Source organism: Argentina silus (assembly GCF_951799395.1).
Source record: "Argentina silus genome assembly, chromosome: 5".
NCBI classification, from domain to species: Eukaryota; Metazoa; Chordata; class Actinopteri; order Argentiniformes; family Argentinidae; genus Argentina; species Argentina silus.
The window spans coordinates 15,242,363-15,267,679 of record NC_139659.1 but is presented as its reverse complement, the minus strand read 5'-3'; the positions used below and the strand labels follow the sequence as shown (position 1 = coordinate 15,267,679).

At 39.9% G+C, this 25,317-nt stretch overlaps 3 protein-coding genes across 3 annotated transcripts; 1 reads left to right on the top strand and 2 right to left on the bottom strand.

Moving 5' to 3' along the window:
• Positions 1-76: 76 nt before the first annotated feature.
• On the bottom strand, positions 77-10,199 carry wdr36 (WD repeat domain 36). Its single transcript, XM_083670903.1, has 23 exons — positions 9,923-10,199; positions 9,494-9,521; positions 9,030-9,130; positions 8,748-8,865; positions 8,471-8,603; positions 7,598-7,652; positions 7,208-7,340; positions 6,833-7,008; positions 6,548-6,668; positions 6,200-6,265; positions 5,993-6,076; positions 5,683-5,837; positions 5,483-5,597; positions 5,085-5,250; positions 4,852-4,960; positions 3,744-3,823; positions 3,312-3,419; positions 2,964-3,061; positions 2,327-2,472; positions 2,059-2,178; positions 1,517-1,598; positions 1,062-1,249; positions 77-497 (listed from the first exon to the last, which is right to left on the bottom strand). Exons 1-23 carry the CDS (start codon positions 10,076-10,078, stop codon positions 348-350), a joined length of 2,688 nt encoding a protein of 895 aa, XP_083527029.1. The 5' UTR covers positions 10,079-10,199; the 3' UTR covers positions 77-347.
• A 2,292-nt stretch (positions 10,200-12,491) lies between these two features.
• slc25a46 (solute carrier family 25 member 46) lies at positions 12,492-18,389 on the bottom strand. Its single transcript, XM_083669465.1, has 8 exons — positions 17,943-18,389; positions 16,756-16,798; positions 16,502-16,559; positions 15,863-15,940; positions 15,641-15,741; positions 14,381-14,437; positions 14,045-14,102; positions 12,492-13,894 (listed from the first exon to the last, which is right to left on the bottom strand). The coding sequence occupies exons 1-8, from the start codon at positions 18,187-18,189 to the stop codon at positions 13,319-13,321; spliced, it is 1,218 nt and encodes a 405-aa protein (XP_083525591.1). The 5' UTR covers positions 18,190-18,389; the 3' UTR covers positions 12,492-13,318.
• Positions 18,390-18,608: 219 nt separating this feature from the next.
• Positions 18,609-25,300, top strand: tmem232 (transmembrane protein 232; the record flags this gene model as incomplete). Its single annotated transcript, XM_083670049.1, has 13 exons — positions 18,609-18,739; positions 19,189-19,300; positions 19,569-19,674; positions 19,838-19,995; positions 20,224-20,323; positions 20,491-20,600; positions 21,383-21,531; positions 21,660-21,786; positions 21,911-22,088; positions 22,462-22,640; positions 23,605-23,903; positions 24,086-24,164; positions 25,112-25,300. The coding sequence occupies 13 exons, from the start codon at positions 18,609-18,611 to the stop codon at positions 25,298-25,300; spliced, it is 1,917 nt and encodes a 638-aa protein (XP_083526175.1).
• Positions 25,301-25,317: the final 17 nt, after the last annotated feature.

Below are 25,317 nucleotides of genomic sequence, written 5' to 3'. Positions count from 1 at the left end.
ACATCTCTAAATATAATAATTTGAAAATACGATTAGAACAAAGTGAATAAAAAATAATTCTCAAGCACAACAATAATAACAGAGTATTTATTTTAATGGTAGATACAACATATTAAGGTTAAGATTCCAAACAACTACTGATTCAACTTAATATTTAGTTTGAGTATTGCAAAAACATATGAGCACAAATATAAAATGTGTCCAACAGTTGCATCAACTGTGAAACCATACTGATACAACAGAAATCAATGGGGGCAGTGATATGTGTGTGCATGTGTGTGTGTGTGTGTGTGTGTGTGTTTTTGTTTGTTTGGGGGGAGGTGGGTAATATTTGGGTGATGCGCACCTCAAAGCAGTGCACTCTTGGTGTATGATAGTAAACAGAGACTCTGATTGAAGAGTGTCTGCATGGAAGTCCACGTCTCCTCCAGCTTCTCAGAGACTCTGGAGGCTTCCTCCATAAGCTCTGGCTCCTGGGAGATTAACCTGAGGTGCAGCTGAAATGAGAGAAACACATTATATGCCCATAAATGGCAACTCCTTATGTTATGGTCGCTTAGTTACCAGGCATTCACTCAGAAACAACATTACTGTTGAATCATTCTTCTTGTTCTTTGAGTATGTCCGTTTGGATTTCCACATGAATTTGAATTTATGCACTTAACAAAACAATACTTTAAAAGAATGACACTTGCATAAACATCAAACTCAACACAATTCAAACTCAATCAATCTTTCCTTTTTCCAATCATTACAGATTCTCTCTCTCTCTTAGATCATACTGTTGTTCTTTCTCTTCAATCATAACATTCTGCCTCCATCTGCTGGCAGATGATGCAAGTGAACACCTGCATCTATTGCCACCTGAGTCGAGAGTAACACATTACATTATGTTTCTCTATACCTGTGTAGTAAGTCTGTTATTACATAGTAATTCAGTAAATGCTTTGTAATTCCGTAGTGATGATGTTGGGCATTTTTAGTTGTTACCCAAGTGGATATGGGAATAGTCCCTAATCCACTTATTCATTTAATATCTAGTTATTAACCTGCTCCATTACCTTTAGGAAAAGAGCCAGGTAGGCCTGTGCCAGATCAAAGTCTCTCTTGGAGTCCAGCATGCCGGCCACCATCTTCAGGAAGCCTTTGAGAACCGGGACATCTCCGCCCATATCTGGGGCTAGGCCTCTAAGCTCAGCATCAATACCAGATGGGCCCATCTCCTTCAGCAGACACACAGGGCCATCATCTGGAACGAATGAGAATGCTGAATTATGACTGCATTTGCATTTAGATATGGACTCAAGGTACTTTACAGTACATCAGCAATGCAAAGGTGTGTTGAGAAAATAAAATACAAAATTAGCACTCAGGTTAACTTGACTTGGCAGATTGAGCAGTGGCCTTAAGTATTATGATTCCGACCACGCTCTCGGTGCTGAGTATCAAGGTGCTGAGTATCAAGGTGCTGAGTATCACTGCAGGAAATTACCAGCCGAGTTAGATTCAGACTTACATTTGTTGCTGAGCAAAGCAGATTCTAGCTGGCGGTAGAAGTGGGACTTTTGTGCCAGTACTCCAAAGTTCACAAGTTTTGACTGAGGAAAAAGTCAACAGAGCAAACATGACTTCACACAAACCCGCAAATATATAATTGCAGCTTTTCTCTTATTGAATTCAACTCTAGTCCTTTTTGGATCAACATTTACTTTGTCTGCCCAAGTTCCCAAAAGCATTTGGCTTGTATTTTGCACCCATACAGTTAGGCCCTAAAGCTTAGGCTTATGCACTCTTGCCATATAAAACTAATGAATGAAAAACCTCAACGTAATCTATAGATATGAATTGCACAATAATAATAATAATTATTATTAATGCATTGTTTTCTCTTTATTCAACCCGCCAGCCACCCACCTGCCCTTCATCCACACAATATTTCATGAGCCTAAAGCCTGCAGGTTGTGAGTCAACCCGTGCATCACTAATGATCATGTATGTACAGAACTCTATTAAAGATGCATTGCCCTGGCTTGGTGCCACCACTGAGCACTCTCTTACCTGTTCCGCTTGGTTAGGGGCTTCAGAGGGGGCGAACTGGGGCATCAACCCTGGAATGGTGGGTATGAAGAAGGGGGCAGCCTTTGGAACTTTGGGTGGCTCCTTGGGTTTGTTCCGTTTCTGTACGAATTATAAAACAGCAACAATACAATTAATAAGCATAATAAGCAATTTGTGGGTCTGTAAGATGGGGATGATATCATATTAAAACATTATTATTATAGTCAAGAACATTTGTTCCATGGGCTTCCATAGTGATAGTACACACCTTGATAATGTCCAGGTGGAGCAGGTTCTTCCAGCGGGAGTCTGGCAGCAGAGACAGGGTCACCAGCTGCTCGTCCAGTTGCTCCGGAGAGACATACTCAATCATCTCAGAGTTGTCTGTGTCCTCGTCCATCTCTGCCTCCTCATCTGCAGAAACAACTTATACCGTTAGCCCTTTGGGAAATACGACCCATCATCATGCCCTTGCTCTGCTCTGATGACGACGTCAACATTGCTACTGTACTCCTCCCTCACTGTTTCTCATTGTAAGGTAGTTACTGTACAATATCCTGCCACTCTCAACATGTTTGTTTTGTCTTTCATATACAATTCAACCTAACATAATAAACATAAAATATAATCTCCTTGGAAAATCTATTATTTTGGGGAGGGGGGGGGGGGACAGGCACACAATTTGTATAACAGTAGTGTTATGACACTCATTTACTATTACATAGTGCCTATAAACAAGGTCAAAATTAGCTTTCCTCATACTAAATATTACATGTAAAAATGTCTCAAATCTGTCTAAATCCATAGAGCTGTCCATGTGGGGGTAGTCCAGTCTAGATGGTGTGGGGGCTAAGTAGACAGTAAGTGTGACATGTGGACACAGTAGGGGGTCTGTGGGTAGGTACCTTGGCTGGGACAGGTTCCTGGCAGCATGATCACTGTAGGCTCATAATCTGCAGGCAGGGGGCGTAGTGACACCATACTGCATAAGGTGTTGTTGGACCTGTACCACAGAATAACACCTGATAGTGATGCCAATGAATACTACCACTGAATACTACTAGTATTAATACTATTAACACTTCATGTGATAATCATATACATTCAACAGCAGGACATTTTCTATGCCACAACACATTGACCAATAAACACCAACAAATCACAAAACAGCTTAAAAATAACAGGTACAGTAGGAATCACATACAGTTTGATTGCAACCCTGCAGTCTTCCCTTGAAGTCGGTTTACTCTTACCATAAGTATATTCCCAAGTTATCAACATGGGAGGAGGCCAGAAAGTCCCCTGTGGGTGACATGGTGAGGCTGACCGCCGCAGCATCTACCAAGAAGCAGTCCACGAGGCTAAGCAAAAGACAACGGGTGAAAGTGAGAACATGACCAAGTCAAAACGATTGGTTGGGGATTCTTTTGGACAGCACTTGAAAGAGATTACGATAATTGCTAACATTTACAAATCTAGATAAGGCTCCTCAAAATGAAAGCAAATTAGCCCCTTACACATCTTGGTAAAGGTCATCTCCTCATCTCATCAGTGTGGTGAGTGAAGATGACTGACTGTATAGCCATGACTGCTAAGGGACATCATGTCATAAGTCACTCTGGACCAAGATACGATGCACCAGTAAACCTGATAAACAACTTCAAAGAGAGTGGGATTGGTCATACCAGCCGGTGGGAAGGTCCCATGTCCTGATGGTGCAGTCCATAGCAGACGTTATCAACCAGCGGCCGTCCGGGCTGAATGCCTAAGTGGAAACATCATAAAAACAACAACTTGAAAAACGTTCTCATCTTCTAGGACACCTCACAGTGAGATTACCCCAGAAAAAAATTAAGATATGGGACACTTATAATAACATTTATTGAGGGACAAAGAACGGCTGACGTTTCAGAGTGTAAAGACTTCCTCAAAGTGTGTTGGATACGCTTTCTGCTACCACACAAAACAAAATCATCAGTTGCCCCATTTTGTCAGCGGTGCCAACGCTGTGCGTGCCAGTGCATGCCAAGGCCAATTTCCACAATCACTCACTCTGGGGAATTGTTGGTGTTTGAAACTCTGGCTTTTAGCCTCCTCCACCCCCTGGTCCTGATCAGGCTAAACAGGGCTAGTGGCATGGTTTAGGTCAAGGGCAGGACTGGGTTATCATCCAAGTGCTTTAGTTGGCTAGCACAATCCTAGTTATAGTTAGCTGTAAATACACAATACAAACTGATTTGAATAGCGTTTAAAAAATTAGCACCAAGTGCTTTTAAGTTACCAGAACCTGCTATTTGACATGTGTTGCTAGTGTCTTTTAGAGTTTGCCTCCACACAAAATGCTGAATGTAATTTGTATTTGTTGTTGTTTTGTTCTGAAGGTATGGGAATGTGTTGGAGGATTGTTGAGGGTGGGTCTTTGAATCAATTTAAACAGGCTTGTTTTTTGTTTTTTTTTGGGGGGGGGTTATATGTTTTTAGGGCATTTCTGCTTTATTGGGATAGAGATAGTAGAGATTGACAGGAAGGATGGGTGAGAGAGGAGGGATGACATGCAGGATATGTCGATGGCCGGAATCGAACCAGGGACCTTGCAATGACATGGTATGCGCCTTAGTGTGCTACGCCACTGAACGCCCCAAACAAGCTTGAGGCACTAGACTTTGAGCACCAGCTGGCCGTAGCTGGCCTTGGCACACATTGACACCATTGTGGAACCTGGCTAGTAGGCAACACGTGATAGTCCTGAGAGAGAGAGAGAGTGTGAATGAGTGAGCTCTGCTTTGTACTCACCATGTCATTGATCTGTCCTCGATGGCCAGAGAACTTGCGGACAATCCTCTTGGTCTCCATGTCCAGGACATTCAGCGTGAAGTCGTCTAGGGCTATGGCCAGCATTCCACTTTTTCAGGGTCAGAAAAGACTGAGAATAATTATCAAGTGAAAAAACAACAATCGAGGCTTAAGCCAGAATCATTGCAGCTGTGTAGGCAGCACTCTGGTCTGTAGGGCTATCAGGCCCTTACCTGTCTCTGTGTAGGTGTGCTGTAGCAGGAGAGGCTCCCAGGTTGATGGAGTGGATCAGCTTCCTAGATTTGAACTTCCAGATCTTGACCAGTTTGTCAGCTCCAGTGCTGACAGTCAGCTGGTTAAGTCCATCCACAGACACACCACGCACTGGCCCATCATGAGCTAGGGAGTCAGAACAAGAGAAGCTGATACATACAGTCATGACACGATGACCTGTATGGCCATTAGCATTGCTATTACTGGTAACATTTACAAATCTAGACACTCAAAATTAAAGCAAGTTAGCCCCTTACACATCTTGATAAAGGTAATCTCCTCATCTCATCAGTGTGGTGGGTGAAGATGACTGACTGTATAGTCATGACTGCATATTGGGGGGGGGGGGGGTTCTTACCTTTGTCCTCTCCATAGTGACCTCTATGGACGCCAGACTGCATATTGTAAACATCAATGTGTCCAGATGAGAGCGCAACCACAACAAAGTTACCACACGATGTGATATCTACTGCCTGTGGGTGTCCAGAAAATGGGTGTCACAATACAAGCTTTATTTGTGTAAGCGACCAGTAAATGACCTTTGCTGTATGTCTTTACCGTGGCGTGGACATTGAGGGCGCGGTTCCTGTTGAAGCGCTCAGGCTCTAGCTTGTAAGCACCCATCGTGGCCTTCTGATAGTTCCAGGTAGTGGTGATCAGATAACCACGGTGACAGGCAACTATACTGTCCCAGTCACTCTGACGGGCACTCTCTACAGCAGGAATAGTCATATGAAAACAATGTTCAAGTTCAACATTTTAAAAAGCAGATTCAATAGTAAATTAATAGGTTCCTAAAAATATAGTGACTTGAGAGTATTCAATTTAAGTCTTAATGCATTTTGAGGCAAAATATCATGCAACATACCTGAGGCAAAAGTTGTGATTGCAGGAAGCTTCAGTTCATCATACCTCAAGCTTTTCTTTTTAGATTTCTTCTTGTTGATTGAACCTAGACATACAATTTGGGTGATTAGGAAATCGTTTCATCAATACAGGCATTTCATAGTTCTGATATGCACAGGCAGTAGTCAAATAAAGCATTTATAGCCACACAAGAGAAAGGAAATCTTACCATGTCCTAAACTCTTGTTGAATCTCTCATGGACAGTGGAGAAAGACTGCAGAGTGCCATCTTGACCTAAGAAAAGGTTAAGAGTATAGAAGAGGGACATCCTATTCAATTTCTGTTACAGTAAACAAAGGCATGTGTTAACATACAACTTCTGATCAGTGACATCTTCCTTTATTAAATCATAACTGTAAATACAGCAGTTTTTGCACATAACATGGTGTGTGATTGAAGGAATTCAGAAATACAGGACCACATGCTTAAGCCATGCTTTAGCTCAAATCTCCAATTGATGTGCATTTCCCGTTAGGATCCAGCTCATAATGTCCGGGCTGAACCTCACAGACATACCAGCACTGAGAAGCTGGTGGCCATTTTGGCCATGATGCTGAATCTTAGTAGGCGGGGCACTGTGTCCTAAACGGCTCCTGAGAAGGCGGCCTCCTCCTCCCGCCGTGTCGAAGATCCAGACCTGTGGAAAGTAACTGTGATCAGTAAACTAGAAAATAAACAATTAAATAATAAATAAATAAATGAAATAATTGTAATAATTATTATTTATTATTTAATAAATAATATATTTTTTAGCCATGCTCTCTCTCTCAAGAGTGAGCAAAGAAATGAGGGCACTCTAACCCGAATGGCGTTATCAGCCCCATTGGTGATGAGAAGAGGCTCGCCGTGAAGGAATGTCAGTCCAGCAATAGCTGTGCTGTGGGCATCTCTCATCTGACACACAAGCTTCTTCTCCTCCAGATCCCACAATCCAATGTGTCCAACAGGACTACCTGCAGCCATTACTGGATGGCCATCTATAGGAGAATGTCACAACAAAAAGTACATCTTTAAGAACTGGAATGGCAATATCCTACATTCATATGGAATAAGTGTTGCTGATCTCACAGTTCTGTTGTTTATTTATGAGATTTGTTGCAACTTCTGAATTTAGGCTAAAACATAATGCTGACAGAGAACTACCCTATATCTACAGTATTTGGAAGGTGAAGTCACCTGTTCTGAAGGACAAGGCAGTGACTGGGCCCCAGTCTTGTTGGAACTTCATCATTGACTCATCAAACTTGATGTTATGGATGATAATATGACCAGATGAGAGGCCGATGCCCACAACGTCCACCGCTGGGCTCTGAGGGAAGATCAAAGGAGTGAGAGGAAAGCTGCAGTATGAGCTGGGCAGGAAACACTCCACTGATTAGTCAGACAGATATCCAGAGTCTTAATAGCCACACAACATCAGTTCTAAAAAAGCAATCTAGTGTGCAGTGGATAATACTTAAAGGGCCTGTAGTTGTTTCGATTAGATACACAAGTTAATTACGTGTTTGCATGAACAGACCCTTCATAAGCATCATGAAAACTACAAAAAGCTGCACCATTACCAACCTGCTGTAGCACTGTGACTGCTGATGCCCATCCAGGAAAGGTGTACAGAAGTTTGCTGAGAAATAAAAGAACTTAATGAAATATTCACATATTATAATTTATTTAATTGATACTGAAAATCTACACATATATACACTCACTGAACACTTTATTAGGAACACCTGTACACCTTCTCATGGTGCAGGTGGTGTAAGGGTGTGGGGAATGTTTTCTTGGCACATTTTGGGCCTGTTAATACCAATCAATCATCGCTTGAATGCCACAGCCTATTTGAGTACTGATGCTGACCATGTTTATCCCTTCATGGCCACAATTTACCCATCTTCTAATGGCTACTTTCAGCATGATAATGCACCATGTCACAGAGCAAAAGTCGTCTCAAACTGGTTTCATGAACATGACAATGAGTTCAGTGATCTTCAGTCACCCGATCTGAACCCAATAGAAAACCTTTGGGATGTGGTAAAACGGGAGATTCACAGCTTGAAAGGGCACCTGAAAAATCTGCAGGAATAGTGTGATGCAATCATGTCATCATGGACCAGAATCTCAAAGGAATGTTTCCAACATCTTGTGTAATCAATGCCATGAAGAACTGAGGCTGTTTTGAGAGCAAAGGGAGGCCCTACCCAGTATTAGTATAGTGTTCCTAATTAAGTGTTTGGCGAGTGTGTGTGTATATATATATATATATATATATATATATATATATATATATATATATATATATATGTGTGTGTGTGTGTGTAAACAAATATACATATAGCTAAGGTTCTAAAATATATACTACGGTTGTTTACTAAGGTTATATAAGGTTCTATATACTAAGGTTCTAAAATATAGTAGTACACTGTAGCAAATTTGAATACATACTTGGATTTGACATTCCAAAGCTGGAGGCCTCCTTGGCTGCTCCCAAACAGGATTTTGTTCAGATAAGTGCTTGGGTGCATTACAGCAGACACTTCAAATGACGCTTTGTCGAATGTTATCTGCAGGTATTCCTCTGGGGGACAAACAAACATAAGGGAAAAGGTCAGTATCATGAACAGTGCACATCATAAACACTGGCTTGATTAAATAAATATATATGTATATATATGCATGACAGCAACAAAAACATTAACTGTTATCTGGATGCAACACAAACCCTCTGACTCGACGTCCCAGATGATGACAACATTGTCCCTGTCCACAGAAATCACATGATCCCCAAAAGGTAACAGGAGGTGAACGTCAGCTCCGTGACCAAAGTAAGTGTGAACAACCTGAACAGAACCAACATTCCACAGTTATATAACACAAACATTTATAATAACTTTGTTCTCTCACATCCCGTGTCATTCTAATGCCAGAAACATTAACAGTCCTAACCATTTAAAAAATAGTCAATACATCAACCACATACATGTGGTGAAATACACTTTGTTACCTCTTTGTTCCTGGCAAATGCTGTTACTTTTCTGCCATTAGCTACATAGACCAGCATTCGATCAGCTGCTACGTATGATATGTCCTCTGGAAGTGCATTACCTGGAGAAAATGATATGTTATAAATCAGGGGTAGCCAGTAGCCTACAATACACCTGTTCACAATTATAATTTCTTTCTTTCAAAGGAAAAAAGTCAGTCACTGTCTCAAGGTTTTTGTTGTCCTAGTGTATTTTGTTCAGTCTCATGATGTCATTAGCTTGTTTCTTTCATGGAATGATGAATGTAGTTATTTGTTGAATATATGTATTTTCCAATATATAATGCCTCAAATATCACGCCCCTCATGAAATGTTTGGCGCTCCCGATGTTTGGAACCACTAGGCTACGTGATATTATACGTGTGTAAAGTACTACAATTAATTACTGCACATTTTATGGATGTGTGCATGGAGTTCTACTTACTGACAGCAACAATTCCAAGCTTCTTGACCTGCAACATAGCTGGCATTACTAAACATAGATGGATTGTGCAATGAAAGGCAGGAAGGTGAGATGGACAGTGTAGTGAAGATCAGTGACTAGTATTATATTTTCATTTGGGAGCTCTGTGTATAATACAATATAATTATACAATTAGTATACACACACACAACAGCCAAATTTAAATATACAAATAACTGTGACATAGAAATTCAAATAGGAGAGAATACGAGATAAAGATAGGTTGAATGTTTGTAGAGTATAACTACTGTCTCAGTTTCATGAATTTGACGTGCTAGTAGTTGCCATACTTAGCTACATAGGATGTGGCAAATGCATAAAAGGAAACAAACTACATTATTTGGCAATCTGCAACGATTCTAACTTACATTTAGCAACAAAGGCACTTACATTGTACGTGTGGAAACAGTTTCCCACTGCTGTCACAACGTAGAATTCTCGGTGTTTCTTATGATACCGCACCACGTGTGAGAGGTGATTCGAATATAGTCCCAATGCTCTGAACCCCGAAAATATAACACTACCCTTTTTACTTCCCACAGGCATGTTTAAGTTATGGTGTACATCAATCAACGATTTCTGTTAACTCATGCAACTCGTCTCGTACTAATTAGTTATTTAGTAAGTTATTTCTCGACACAGGGAAGATGTGCTCGCCAATGTTTTCATGAACACATTGTGTGTTACATTAATATGTGTCCGATGGAGGTAATTTAAGGAATCTTTAGTTCCCCAAGAATTACAACCACTCATCACTTTGTAATACAAAGTACTAACACAAAGTAAAATCTTGTTAAAACTTTAATAACATACTTAAATTAAAAACAATAACATACAATTGGCATGGTAACAAATATTTATTCTTCGGTGTCTGTGTTTTTCTCTCTGTCGGTCTCACACACACACACACACACACACACACACACACACACACACACACACACACACACACACCAATAACCAAAAATATTCTTTAACATTGTTGTTACAGCAAGAGACCAATTTGGATGATTTTCTAGTCACATTATTACAATAGATTACAATGTCAATTATAAGAGTGTGATACATACAACCCTAATATATAAATACACAAAAACGGTGAGACATACAACTGAAATTAAAAAAAATTTAAAAAAATAAAAAGGAAAGGAAAGAAACTGAACAGGGTTTATCCTATCAAACAGGATCAAACAGATTATTTGTGTCTCGTGAGGTCTGCAGATATAAACTCGAACCAACAGCGAAATAAACCACAACCTACTTTTCCCTTACTGGGCGGTCTCTTACATTGTGGAACCTGTGAAAATCAGAAGCCTATTAAATTCTATGCCTTTGATATTAGAAAATCACAAAAATGCATGTGGAAAACAGATAACACATGTCCAATTAATGACAATAATTGAGGACAAGATATGGAATAGATGAAAGATGTTACTGTTCAGTTACTCACCTGAGACATTTTACTCGCCAGTTTGCACTGTATGCTCCTCAACTCCTCCATACCTTCTGTGACATTATCGGGGCAGTAAGACCATTTGAAAATGCATTGAGGCTGCAGAATGAAATTAAATGTAAGATGGAGTTAGTTACTTAAAAACATTTCGAGTCAATTAAGTCAATGAGAGAGTATGAAGTGCTTACCTTTCTCTGCAGCTCCCTGCTCTGACAGTAATGGTCCTTCAGTGCCTGGGGAAGAAAGAACACAAGTGTTTAAAACCTCTGCATTGTGAGATGGACCAAATGGCAATGATATGATTATTCATCAAAAACTGGAAGATTTCTGTAAACAGGGCTATGAAGATGTATGACAACCACATAACCATAAAACTTACAGTCATGTTATGTTCTAGACTGAATTCATGTATGGCAGTCTTCTGAATTTCTATGAGACATGCCTTCATCCCCTCTGCAGAAACACTCCTCACAAGACATACTGCAACAGCCAGAGTGAAGTAACCTGGAAAGGAGGAATTATATTCAAAGACTAATATTACAATTAAAGCCAGTGAACAGTATCCTGGAAATCTGTCAATAAGAGATTTATCAAACCATATGTAAAATTGCATCAGTTACCAATCAAGTAGGACTTGCTCATCTTTGTTTTATTTGATCTTTGATTTGAAAACCTTACGGTGATCCAGCACCTTTTATAGTCCCTTATCACCCCCAATTTCAATTTGTGGTAAAAAAAATGAATTACACATAAATTCATGAACTCAAAAAACACAATATGAATCACTGTTGCATGTAGTGTAAACTGAAGCATTCACATTCAACATACATCAAGATAATTAATGTCATTTTCTATCCCACTCACTACATTCTCTGGAAGATTACACAAGATTACAACCACAGATTGACAGCAGATAACAAGTGTCACTTGATGATTCAACAGGAGAGTAATTTGCGGTTGAATGACACTGCTCTGAAGTTATATCAACATTCCTATTTCTTACGAACATTCATTGCCCACACTGACCTGTAGGAGCTCTCATCAGCTTTGACATGCCATGACTTACCCGTCACTTCTGGCTCTTTCCCAGCACACACAAAGATACACAGCTTTTCTCAGTACATTTACCTCCTTTTGGTAAAGCCCCTGATATATCTCACCTCAGGACTTCCTAATTTCATGGGCTTTCCACCAGTCTCACAATTTATTTAATATTGCCATTTAATAAATAGAAGAGGATATTCCTCACTCACTAACACCTATGGCCCCATTTTGCTTTAATAAAAAAAGTTGTGAACTGTGAAATAAATATCTAACACCTCAGAAGGCTCTACAATGCATGATTTTTATTATATTATACTATTACTATTTTTATTGTACTTAACAATGTTTTTGATAAAACATACATAGATTGTTCAACTGCAGTTTGAACTACTCTTGTAGAGTATGACCTTTGTGGAAAGAGAACAAAAATTCAGCTATCCTGTAGCATGTCATTGGAGTATTTTTTTAAAATGAAATACAGGCACACAACATGTAAGTCAGACATTTATTTTGAGCAAGTTCCTCAAACGATACAAGTTCTTATCATCTTAGCATTTTGCTACACTGAGCTCCTTAAAGTCCTTAAACATTTACAAAAGAGGCAGTTCTCATCACTTAAAATCCCTGAACTCAATCATCCAGCTGCATGAAGTGTATTTTTTCCATTCTACTCTTTCACTACACACCATTTGAACTGTTCTGAGATGTACCGAATTGTACATTTACAATGTACCTTGTGGACGCCAAAATGTGAACAACTTGATGTACTAGATTATAGAACATTATCACTAGGAAGCAAATAATAATTTAAAGACATATACACCATTTTCTGTACATTCTGTACATACATCTCAGGATAAATTGGCACTATGCAGCCTTTGCTCGTGCTAACACAAATTCAAAAGCTACAGATTGCCACATTCATACCATGTAGAATAAGATCCTTTCAGGTGAGGACCAGGAAACACCAGTAGAACACATGATCTGCAGAGAGGACTGGGTGAATTGGGTGTATACTCAACTTTGGAAACACGTTTCCCTCTATGATCACTGATGGGGCTGTGTTTTAATGGCATGCATTATATTACATATCCAGTGCTTGGTGACAGTGGGAAGTGTTGACAATATTACTGGGCACGAGGAACACCTCAAGCAAACATTTGAAATGTGCTTCTGGACAGAAACAAAATACCAAATGTTTTATTCTGGAATGAACCTACCCCAACTCACGTGGAAAAGAAGATTTCAAAAGGGTACCAGTCAAACAAACATTTAGGAATAAAGCAGTGTCAAGCATTTTGCAGTAGGGTAGAATAGATCACCTTGGTGATCTGAAGCACAGCCGCGTGTAGCGAGTACTGCACAATGATGGAGCCGAAGCCTTTGTAGAAGCCCAGAGCTCCCTCCTCTTTCCGGATAACATTGACACAGTCTCTTATGCCCTCGTACTGGGTGTTGATAGGAAGGACCTCTGTGCCCAGGTCTGTGTTGTCGATGATGGTGCGTGTGCCCTGGATGTGGAGCCTGTGCAGGACTGTCTCCAGGGGGTAGAGCAGGACGTCAGCACACAGGCTGGCCACGAAACTGGCCATGAGTTCTGGGAAGTAGGCGTCCAGCATGCTCTGGACTGTCTCTGAGCCGTCCACCGGCTGCTTGGGAGGGCTCCTCCTGCGCAGGAGGAACAGGACCAGCTTCTGTACAGCAGAGCTGACCACGTAGTGAAGAACCCCGTGCAGCACGGTGGGGAACATCAGACCCCAGAGGGGCAGCAGGCGCTTGCTGTGGGGGATGCCCATGCCCATCACACGGCCCACCCCCTCCTTCACACAGTCCAGGATGCCAGGATTGTCCCTGATGATCTCACTCTGCTCAAACACAACAGGGGACAGCTTAGATGTGGCCTACACAGGTCCTAGAGGAAGTGGTTGGTTAAAGCTTATTAGATAATATAGCTCATTAGAATGAAGCTCTCACTGACGACATGTACACACAGTAAACATAGTGGACATACTGACCTGCACAGTTTCAATGAGGCTAGCTGAGTAAAATGGCATGGCAACCACATAGGTCAAACTGTAAATAGGAGAAATGCACAATGACTGGTCATATGAGAAAAGCATTCTACCAGGTAATGCAATCTCTTAGAAACAATCTGATAACAGCGTCTACGAGAAATAAGTTCCCTTCAAGATTACACCGCACAGTTTTTTTAAAGTATGGTCCCAAGTACCCAATGGTGATGCAATAAGTGCAAAGGGATTACCCACTTTCAACACAAAAAGGAATACATGTTACATTTGACATTAAATCATTATATTATATATCAACCCAAAAAAGAAAAATATAATCACCCTTTGAGTACCAAATGTCCAACAACTTGCTTGGGGTTCCATTTGTGTGATAATTCCCTGAAAACAGACAAGCGAACACACTGAGGCTTCTGTCCTTGGTGAAAGATGGTACTAGGTATAACAAAGTTAACCATTTGAGTTTATTACAGTATGTTTTGGTGCAATTTAGCATATAATACCCCCCCAAAAATCCCTGTCCAACTGTAAGCAAATGAAAATACCAATATAATACCAACAAAATACTGCACCATTCAGAGCATTCAGCAATCCCTGATCATAATTTGGCCATGGTCTGGGAGTCCTCTCCCAGTAAAATGTGGTCTTTTGTAAACACATTTAATTTTTAAGCAGCAATTTGTTTGCTTCCAAGCTACAACACTGTGAAAAGCCTGCTATCCAGCTTCAATTAGTGTCATGTGTGCGAGTCAGTGTTTGAATGTTGTTGAAATGTAGAATAATTTCAATGTGCCTCAGCACTGTTGCGCAAACTAAATATCGTTATTGTAGTTTTTGAAAAAAAAAAAACAATTACCATGGTATCTTTTGATTATTTTGCTTTGGCTTTCAGGACCCTGCCCATGAATTGCTTCAGTGAAGGCTACATAGGCTATTCCTTACAATCAAATAAGTAGGCCTAATGGGCTACATAAGAACCGATAGAAACAAGGATTTTCCAAAATGATGCGTGTCGGCCAACAATCATGCAATTTAATGCAATTAGGTTTAACTAGGCCAAGTTTAACCACAACACTCATGCCATTGACAAAACAGTTTGAATGACTTATATTCTCTAATAATTCTCTCCAATCCTTGATCCTGCCCTTGTTACCGGTAGGTGTAACGAGTGTGCTGGTAAACTTCATCAGCTGTGGTATAACACTGCGGCTCAGCGAGTGAGACACACCAACTGCAGTTGCACTGATCTAATAGGCTACCGACTGTTCAGATAACCATAGCCTAGGTAGAGAGGGCGAGTAGCCACACAAATTGTCTTACTTCTCACTACATCACAGTATCTGACCTCAACAAGTTGAAGAACGGAGAGCACGATCAGCAAGAGGCGCAGTGATTGATGCTTTAGCTGCACTTCCGAACCAACCTTTCCTGGACTCTGCCGCAGAACCTAACCTGATAACTGGCTTCCTTGCATGTCAAAAACATAAGTCTTCTTGAACATTTGTATCCACATTTTTCCTCTAATACTGCATGGGATTGGATTGATTGGGACATACATTCTGTCAGAAAACAGTATCCTCATACCGTGGTAGCGGAGTGCATTCACTTATGATACCCTCTGTGCCCAATGTGACCCCCTGGACCACAAAAGTGCTGCCCATTCCTTTCCACAAAGCCTTGGGACCCTGAGGGAAGACGAGAAAATAAATTCACAATGGCATACCAACATTTTAAAACTAAATCTAATAATTAATTACATGTTTAAAAGGATTGTTTGTGTTGAGAATGAAAAGCTTTTGATATTACCTGACTCTTGGTGACATTGTACATCACACTGACGGCAGTCAGTGGTGACAAATGGTAGCACCGGGCATGATAATTAACCTGCAAGCAACAAACAAACACATTTAAGTAATTATGAGACAATGTTAAAGGGGTAGGATGTAGTTTTGCACATTGCTGCACTCTTTGGCGACACTGAAAATGTACAATAAGCTATGTTTCTAATAGCGGTAAATGTGTGCATATCCACAAAACATACAAATGGTACATAAAGGCCAGTGCTCGGCCACGACACCAGATTTTAGAGCCAGAGTCTGGACAAAAACACAGCTCTCCAATGAATGTTCTTCATCATGCAATCTCATTCCTTCATTGCTACCGATTTATCATGACCATTTAGCAATATTTGAAAGCTCATATCTACATACTGAAACTTTACTATTTATTATGTGAATAAATGAACTTACACAATGTCAATGTTCACACAAGACAACATTTTAATAGACCATTGTGATGCGGCTAGGAAAATGTATGTATAGCAAAAATATATTTTAGTCTGCTTAATGTTCTGTGATGTTATCCTGTATTTTAAAAAGTTAGGCCAAAGTTCTAATGCTGACATTAACATGTGAATTGTGGAAGGTGTGTGGCCCATGTCCTTACCTGGCACTGACGACGAAACACAATGCAAGGGTGAGCCAGGACATTTTCAGTAAAAAGACTGAAATGACAGAAGGATAATAAATTATGCTGATTTATTTTTCTCAAACATTTTCCATATAAACTCATACCATTTACATACGCCCTCTAGCCTATAGGATGTTCAATTTCAATGTTGAATTATTCTTTACAATTATAGTCAACATAATTGGTGATGGCGAAAGCCTATTCTTAATATTATGGCTGAATAAGCCTACCTTGCAAGCCCAATACCAAATCCAGCAAATCTGTTTAATTGCTCTGCAAGAGAAAGATGACAATACTGATTACTTAGAAGCATTTACTCATGAACTTTGTATATTACTTTGATACTTTAAAAGTAATAAAAGATTGAAGTAACAAAACGCCTAAATGAATAAGTCAGACTTCCTTGTAACTTGTGAGCTCACAAAGTGAGTAGTTGTGTAGGCTTGTTTTTAGTCCCAGAGGTTTACAACCAAACAGTTAGCTGACATCAGACCACAGGATTCTCCCTGGGAGGTCCAAGTATGAGTCACTAATAAGTAGTGGGTCCAGGCATCCATGACAGATTGTGGTAGATGGGCTTCTCTAGAACAGGTTTTAGCTTTAGGCAATACATTGTATTTGCACTTGTGGGATTAAAGCAACATCCTAAAGTCAATGACCTTTCACTGTCATGCTAGCATCCTCCATTGCCTAACAGCCTAAATGTTCATTACATTAGAGCTAACTGTCATGCATGACTGTAGACCTAAACATAGATGCTTCCTGATGTAGGGCCTGGATTTGAACAGTCTAATGAACATTTAGAACCCATAAATGCTCATCAGACTGTCCAAATCCTATCTAAACAACCTCAGCTCTTATTTAATTGACTATATTTATTGTTTGAATAGATGGACTGAAGCTATAAGAAGTTCCTCACGTTGACATACCAAATCCTATTGTTATTATGGTTATAAATTAATATATTTTACATATTTGATAGTCAAATGATAAAGCAGTAAAACAATGGAAATGGTGTAGAGTCAACTATTTTAAAATAGGCCTGACCTACATATGGTTAAGTATCCTTAATGGGGGTTTTAAATCCTGGATCCCTAACCTACAATGAAACAGTGAGTTGCACGGTCCATCGTAGTGTTTTGTCAACTCCAGACCCGGAGTTGTTGTCCAGCACTAACACACCTGATTCAACTAGGTCTAGGCCTAATCAAGGGTGTAATGTTATATCAGGTCAGTGTTGGGCTAAAATGTGCAGACCTAGAGAGGCTTCAGGAACGGAATTTAAGAACACTGGTCCGCAAATTGTGAAAAGAAAGCCTAGGTGAAATCCAAGAGAGTGCTTTGCCGTCACTTACTGAACACTATGACCTGGATCGAATGAAAAAAACTGGCATAATTTCATGATGATGTCCCCTACCGGATGGAGGAGCCGTGGGTTGAGTGTCTTCAGCACCAGGTGCTGCAGGGGCCGTCTCAAATTGTGGTGTGCGTTCACCAAATTGATTTCGGCTACCTGGGATATCTGGCGGTGTTGTTACCCAATTCTGTAGGTCCACGCTAGATACACTATTAAATGACCTTCCACTATAGCCCCCTCCATAAGACGGATCCTCCCTACCCCTGTAACCCAAGCCATCGAAGCTGTCCGGTCGCCGAGAAGTCATGCTGCCTGAAAGCTATAGTGGAAGTGACAACTCCTTGAAATCACGATTATTCCACTATGTATACGAATTTCGCTTTCTTAATCTATGAGAAACACATTGGAAACTAAAAACAGCTACGATATAATACCAAATTAGCTAGCCAATCACGTATTCGTTGACAGGTAGCTAGCAAAACAACACGATTGAACTGGAACTGTCAACCCAACCGGAATCTCTTTCCTTCTCTTCCGCGTATTTAAAGCATTGTGGGATATGTAGTTTTCATGTGTACTTATTTGACCTTTCAATGTGCGTCCATGGAAACATAGCAAACAAACGAGACAGGTCGGGTGTAGAAGAGGAGAGGGTAGTGAAAATCCTAGTGATGCTACTAATTTTAATCATGATGACTGAATAAATAATCTATAAAGCTATGCAAGATGCCAATAATTAAAGTCCCAGTTGTTCATAATTTGGGTATTATTTCCCAAACACACAAAGAAGATTTGCAGAAAAGACTCTTCAAAAAAGCTGATGAAATTAGAACCTCAAAAAAATCAACAGTTATTAGGTAAGGATGAACTGGAGTTGTAGGCCGAACTGTTGACTACTTTCTAGAATTTGGCTATATTTATCCATCACATCCGTTATGAAGAGCAAATTAGCCTATAGGCCTAATGGCCAAATGTTGTACATTTGAATGCTCAGCCCAAAGAATACTTTCGAGTAAAATCGCTGTCATTGTGCTGCAAGTGTCACCATTAGATCCACCCTGCCGTGATTGCCAGTGACTGGACCAGTGTACTGTAACCTGCTCTATTTGTGCAAAGAGCTCGAACTAGACTGGGGAAAGTCTGAATTCAAAGTTGATTAGATTAGTTTTGATTTTCAGAATTATGTTTCCTCTTTCAATCCTGATATGACACATCTTTTAGCATTCAATTACAGTGTCCTCTTTAGAAATGCTTGATTTTGTCAGGGTTTTGCCCTTACTTATGGTAAAATGTGTCAATTTTACAGAAACCCATTTGAAATAACTGAGCAGTTTATCAAAAAGTACAACCATTCCCATGGCTCTGATGAACAAGAAAAGTATGTTGAGCTGGTGAAACAACTACTCAGCCGAAGCAAGGTGAGAAAGTCTACATGATAAATAGTACAATAATAATAATAATAATAATAATAATAATAATAATAAATACATTTTGTCTACATGCTATTGGGAGTTGATATAAATGCATAGCAAGGCCAAATTATAGTGATTCAATGTAGAAAGATCCCTCTATGTCCTGTTACCAAAATGTTCTTATTCAGTTCACAGAATGTCCAACAGATGGTGACATAGTCCTTTCCTATATGTTAGTACACGCCACAGTAATCAGTAATAATTTCTTCCACAGCGCCGAGCTGGACTGAGATGCTTGGGAGTGGGTGTCCACGTTGAGCTTTCTCTTGCATGGACAGAGCTCCTCTTACTTGGCTTGTGTCGTGGTAGAATTCAAAATGGTGGGTTAGTGAGAGAGCTTTTTAGAGCCTAATTAGCTCAATGTGCAGAACATATTCTTCACCACCCTGGAAAAGACATGCATCACTTCAATTATGAATTATTGTATTGATAATTATGTCATGGATATGAACACCAATTCCTCTTACTGTTTCCCTTTTTTAGATTCACTGGATTCTCTTTTAATATCACTGGATCATGCACCAGTACAAGCAGAACAGATCCCTGCTCTGTTTTACTTGGGGGAGTCTGTCTTGTACTGTGTCTGTACTGATACTTCTCAGAAGCCCAATTTGTACACCTGTGAAGTGAAGATGCTCAAGGTAGAATGGACAGATGTTCCTTTTTTAGTTCTTGTCAATGAGAGGGGGAAAGAGAGGGCACTATTGTATTGTCCATGTACTTCTAAAGCCTGGCATTCTCATGATTATAACGATTGGTATTCTGTACATAACTGTTTACTTTGTCAGGCATTCTTGACAAATAATACAGTATACTGTTGTTCGTTTTGAAGTGCCACAGACTGCTGTAACTCTCCTCCCCTCTTTTAGCTGGGATATCTGGTGTTTTTGAGACTATTTCTCTTTCATATTTCTGGAAACCTGAGTGGATATCAAAGGAGTAAATCCCATTTACACAATTTCCTAAAAGGTAGAGTGGATGGATGAGATAATCTACATTTATCATGACAGCTTTACATACTGAAAGACATTTACTACAACTGAAAACTACTTGGACGAAAACAACACTTAAGGCATTTATATGTGTACTGTATTAGAATAAGAACTTACGGCTGTAAACATCTGTTTGCCTCTTAGCTCTCTCTCAGTGTGAGTCATGCTATGAACCATATCCAAACATTTTGTTTGCCGTGCACTTCATGTTACGTGCAGGAGAGATCATATGTGGACTTGAACCTTCATCTCCAGTAAGCCTCTATCCTTACAACCAATTGCTTGCTTGAACAGTTATCCTGACATGTAGTTTACAGTTATAACAAGAAAAGTTCACTCAAGTTATGCAGTACAGGTATGTACACTCACAAACACTTTATTAGGAACACTATAATAATACTGGGTAGGGGCTCACTTTGCTCTCAAAACAGCCTCAATTCTTCGTGGCATTGATTCCACAAGATGTTGGAAACGTTCCTTTGAGATTCTGGTCCATGATGACATGATTGCATCACGAAATTCCTTCAGATTTTTCAAGTGCACTTTCAAGAGACCAGTTTGAGACGACTTTTGCTTTGTGACATGGTGCATTATCATGCTGGAAGTAGCCATTAGAAGATGGGTAAATTGTGGCCATGAAGGGATGCACATGGTCAGCATCAATACTCAAATAGTCTGTGACATTCAAACGATGATTGATTGGTATTAACAGGCCCAAAGTGTGCCAAGAAATCATTCCCCACACCATTACACCACCTCCACCATGAGATGGTGTACATGTGTTCCTAATAAAGTGTTCGATGAGTGTATATGTTAATGTCTATAGATTGGTCTTGATTTGACAAGATACATACTGCAAGAGACATACTGTATATGGCTTTGCAGTATGAAATGGTAGATAACTTATATTAGGAAATTACTAGGGCCAGGAGATTTTACCACTTGACCAATCTAGGGAAAAAAGGATATCTGTTAAATGTTGCATATCCTGTGTCCATATCCTGATCCTCTCCCATGTAATCTGAATACTATGTAGGCTCAGCCTGATTCTCGGGAGTATGATGTGAACCAGGTGCTCTGGCACTGTCTTCTCAGTTGGTACTGTGTGCAAAACAATGTCAGCCAGCTCTCCCAAGTGGCGCACCACCTCATCCTTCTGAGAGATGAGCTTCAGAAGGACAACTGGTTGGTTTGGGCTTGGATATGTGAACTATAGTCTTGTTACTCAGGATTCAAACCTTCCATCAGTGCAATACCATTAAAAAATTCACCCACCCCTTGAATGGATGTTTCAAGCTTTTGTTTCATTACAGGGTGGATTGTGCTTTGGGACTGATGGTTCTTGGTGAGGCTGCAAAATCAAGCTTGGTGTGCCTCCAGATCTTGATGAGACTCCACATCAACCAAAAGCAAGAGAATGGCGGGTTTCAAGGAGCGAATGTAAAGCAATCAACTGTCACCGACTTGTACTGTATTGTAGAGAGTACATACAACAAAGTTACATATTTCTTTCTCTTTATTCATTCCTTTCATTCTTTCTAAAACATGTCAACCTTTTTTTTAGGAAGGGAAGTCTCAGAAGGGTAGCTGGCCGTGGCAGTTGGAGCACATTTACACTACTGTGTTGGCAGACATATGCCTTCATAGCAGCAATGCTGAAATACAAAAGACGGCTATGATGGGCAATCATACTCTTCCTGGCTATCATGATACTGATGGACTGCTAACACTGCTAAATTGTAGTAAGTCCATGATAAGTTTAAACAGGTGGAGATATAATGAAAACAAATCTAAACAAACATTAAAATGATAGCATTGCATCAGTTCAAATAGACACCGAAACTAAAATAGCAACACTTATTTTGTTTTTTTAATAGTTCATTTGTTTGTGGGTGGAATACATGTTTTGCCAAGGTAAACATCTAATTCTCTCTACTACATTACATGACTCTTTAGAATAGACCTCCATGGCACATTACAGTTTAATTAGCGAGTACATTCCATTCACACAGCTTGGTTTAGCAACTATATTTATAGTACAGTTGATAATTCCCTATCCTGGTCTCCAGTTTGTCATGGTTTCACTGAGTGTAGTGTCATCTGTTCATTTGCTAGGTGGTGGAGATGACTGGCAGCTGCGCTACAGTGCTGTTCAAGCTTTGGTGTGCGTATGCCGGGGGCTCGGTGGAGTTGTGCTACAGGAGGGAATGAGGAACGTGGCCTGGATCGCTCTGCAGGAGCACCTGGGTCAAGAGACAGACCAGCGAGTCAGAGACGCCACAAGGGTTATAGAGGTACTAAGGAGCATCATGTTATCAACTGGCATCACCATTGCTGAGGGAATTTTATGTTATCAACTACAAGCTGCATCAGATTTTTTGGGATAAGAGTGAGTGGTGTCATTAAACGGTCCATGTTGGGAAGTATCGATGGTAGAGATACATTTTTTACAAATGTATAATATTATTCATATTAGCAGCTACAGTGGATGGAAAAGCTTAGAAATCTGTAGTGCCAACAGAGGAGTAGCAAAGAACTGGGACTGCATGCGGAGAGTCCAGAGTTGAATAAAGTTGAATGGTGCAAAAGCAATGTGAACAATCTTATCAGCTGTTCATTCATTTGGGAAAGGATGGGCTATTGGGCCAGAGCCATCCTCCATGGTCTACTTACTTTCAAAGGACAGAGATGTCACTTTTTCATATCAAACGGATACAAAGCTGTTTGGTCTGAATAACTGCTTATCCCTTTACAAAGCAGAGCTTATAAAGTCATTAGGCTGGAGTCTCTCTCCTGAAAGATACAATTTGTCACAGTCTGATGTCTACCATGCTATGTCATGGATGTTTAAAAACTAATTTTCTATATTCTGAATGTAATGTGCCACACCACAGTTACTCACTCAGGGAATTTACACACACTATGTTAACAATATCAGGGTTTTTTTCAAATAAAATATTGTAATAAAAAAAATAAAAAAATGTATACCAGAATATAATTATCTTACTTTAAAGTAGATCTAGGGTCCTTATGTCTGATCAAAACAAAAGGGAAAAAATCCATCAGAATAATTAATGAATCCAATGAAAGCTTCTGCATATATCATAATTACATAATTCACTAGCAGGTTTGACTGATTCAAGTAATAACTGTTGTTGATACTAAGAGCTTCCTTACACATTTGAGTTACATAAATTGCAAACATAAATTCAGTTTTTGTAATGCAAAACATACATTATCTCTGTTGCTGTTTTCTAGGCTGAGATAAATGTTCCAGCAAATAGTCTTCTCTGTGAGGGGGGAAAGATGATACCAGTCCCCCCTGCAGCTACAGCACCTGACCAATTGATTTCCTGGAGGTTGGCGTGCACCCTCTCTCAGCTCTACCTCCCACCTACCCCACTCCAGCTCACACCTTGCACCAAGCCTAAGAAAGAGCCAGATCCATCCACCAGGCCCAGCCAGGAAGCAACTCACCCCAGGCCCAAAGACACAACCCCTGCCAATAAGACACAGCATCACACCAGACATAAAGATGATTGTCAAAGTGCCTGCGGGTAAGAGACCTCATCCAAGTCATTGTTCTGTATATGAACATGAAATAATAACTTATGTATGCAGAAATCACTTAAACACCACTAAACATGTTTCATATCTTTAAGCTCAAGGATGTACCATTCTGTTTTGATGAATTATGCTTGATGATTGAAAGATGCTAATCATGTGAAATGTATTCCAGACAAAGTAGGACACAACAAACGTACATGGACTTCAACACACGGACAGATGTTGACTTGATGAAAGTGGTGGAGGACCAGGTAGGGGAGGATTATTCACTTTTGTTCGATATCCCATATTATAAATATAAAATGTATGGATTCTTATTTATGGATTGTTCCTTACATAAACAGCAGCATGTGCCAAAATAAAATAATGAAAGAAGCATCCAAGTTAATAATGTATTTTCTTAATTTCCACAGCCCATCTGTGGGGTAGCTTTATGAAGGAATTGTGCCAGGGACTACTGTATACTGTTTACTAATTTAATCTGGAGGATTTTCTCATGTACAAAGAACCAGGCTTTTTCATACTGGCAGATTAACTACACTGCAAGTTCACTCTGTTGTGTTGTTGAATGTTTCGGGCTGCATTTTAAGCACAGGTTTCACGTCAATATGCAATAACAATATCTGTGAGGAATCATCTTACAGAGGTTAAAGGTACAATCTGTAATTCAAACAACAACAAAGTGGGCTCCCCACCATTTTTGGTAAACAGCTGAGGGATGGGGTTGGAGAAATGTAGGCTCTCTCAATTTCAGAGACCATCCATGAGATAAACATTTGAGTTTTCAAGCGAGTCCCAGAGTGGAGCATCGCTAGCTCTTGTGCTGCTCAACAGAAGGACTTTGTGTGAGAGGGAGAGGGGAATCTTTTGACTCAAATGGGCAATTTGGAACATCAGGACTGATCAGGGCATTCAAAGAGAGATATCTCGACTCAGATCGTTTTAAAACATGTTTTTTTGTGGATGTGTCTACTATTGAATAATAAAACATTGCAGGGTAAAATTCCACTTTAATTTGAAAGTCAAATGTATCAATTACAGATTGCCCCTTTAACACCTCTCAGTATAATGATTTTGAGTAAACTCACACTGCTTGCCATTACCTGCAATGAATTTAATTGGGAATGTATTGGTATTTAGACAATGTTGGGGCTAGTAATGTTTTGCTGTATGTATGACTCTTCTCATCTTGCTTCAGTGGCAAAAGGAACTACAGATAAAAATGGCAGATGAGGAAGTAGTTGAAAAGGATGAACTGGTGAAAAAACAGAAGGAAGTAGAGGAGAAATTCAAAGAGATCATGAGAAGGCGGATGGAGAAAGTAAAAAAGGACACAAAACCATACGAGCTTCCTGGATGTTCGCAAATGGACACATCAGAAATGTGACTTCATAGATAAAGCCC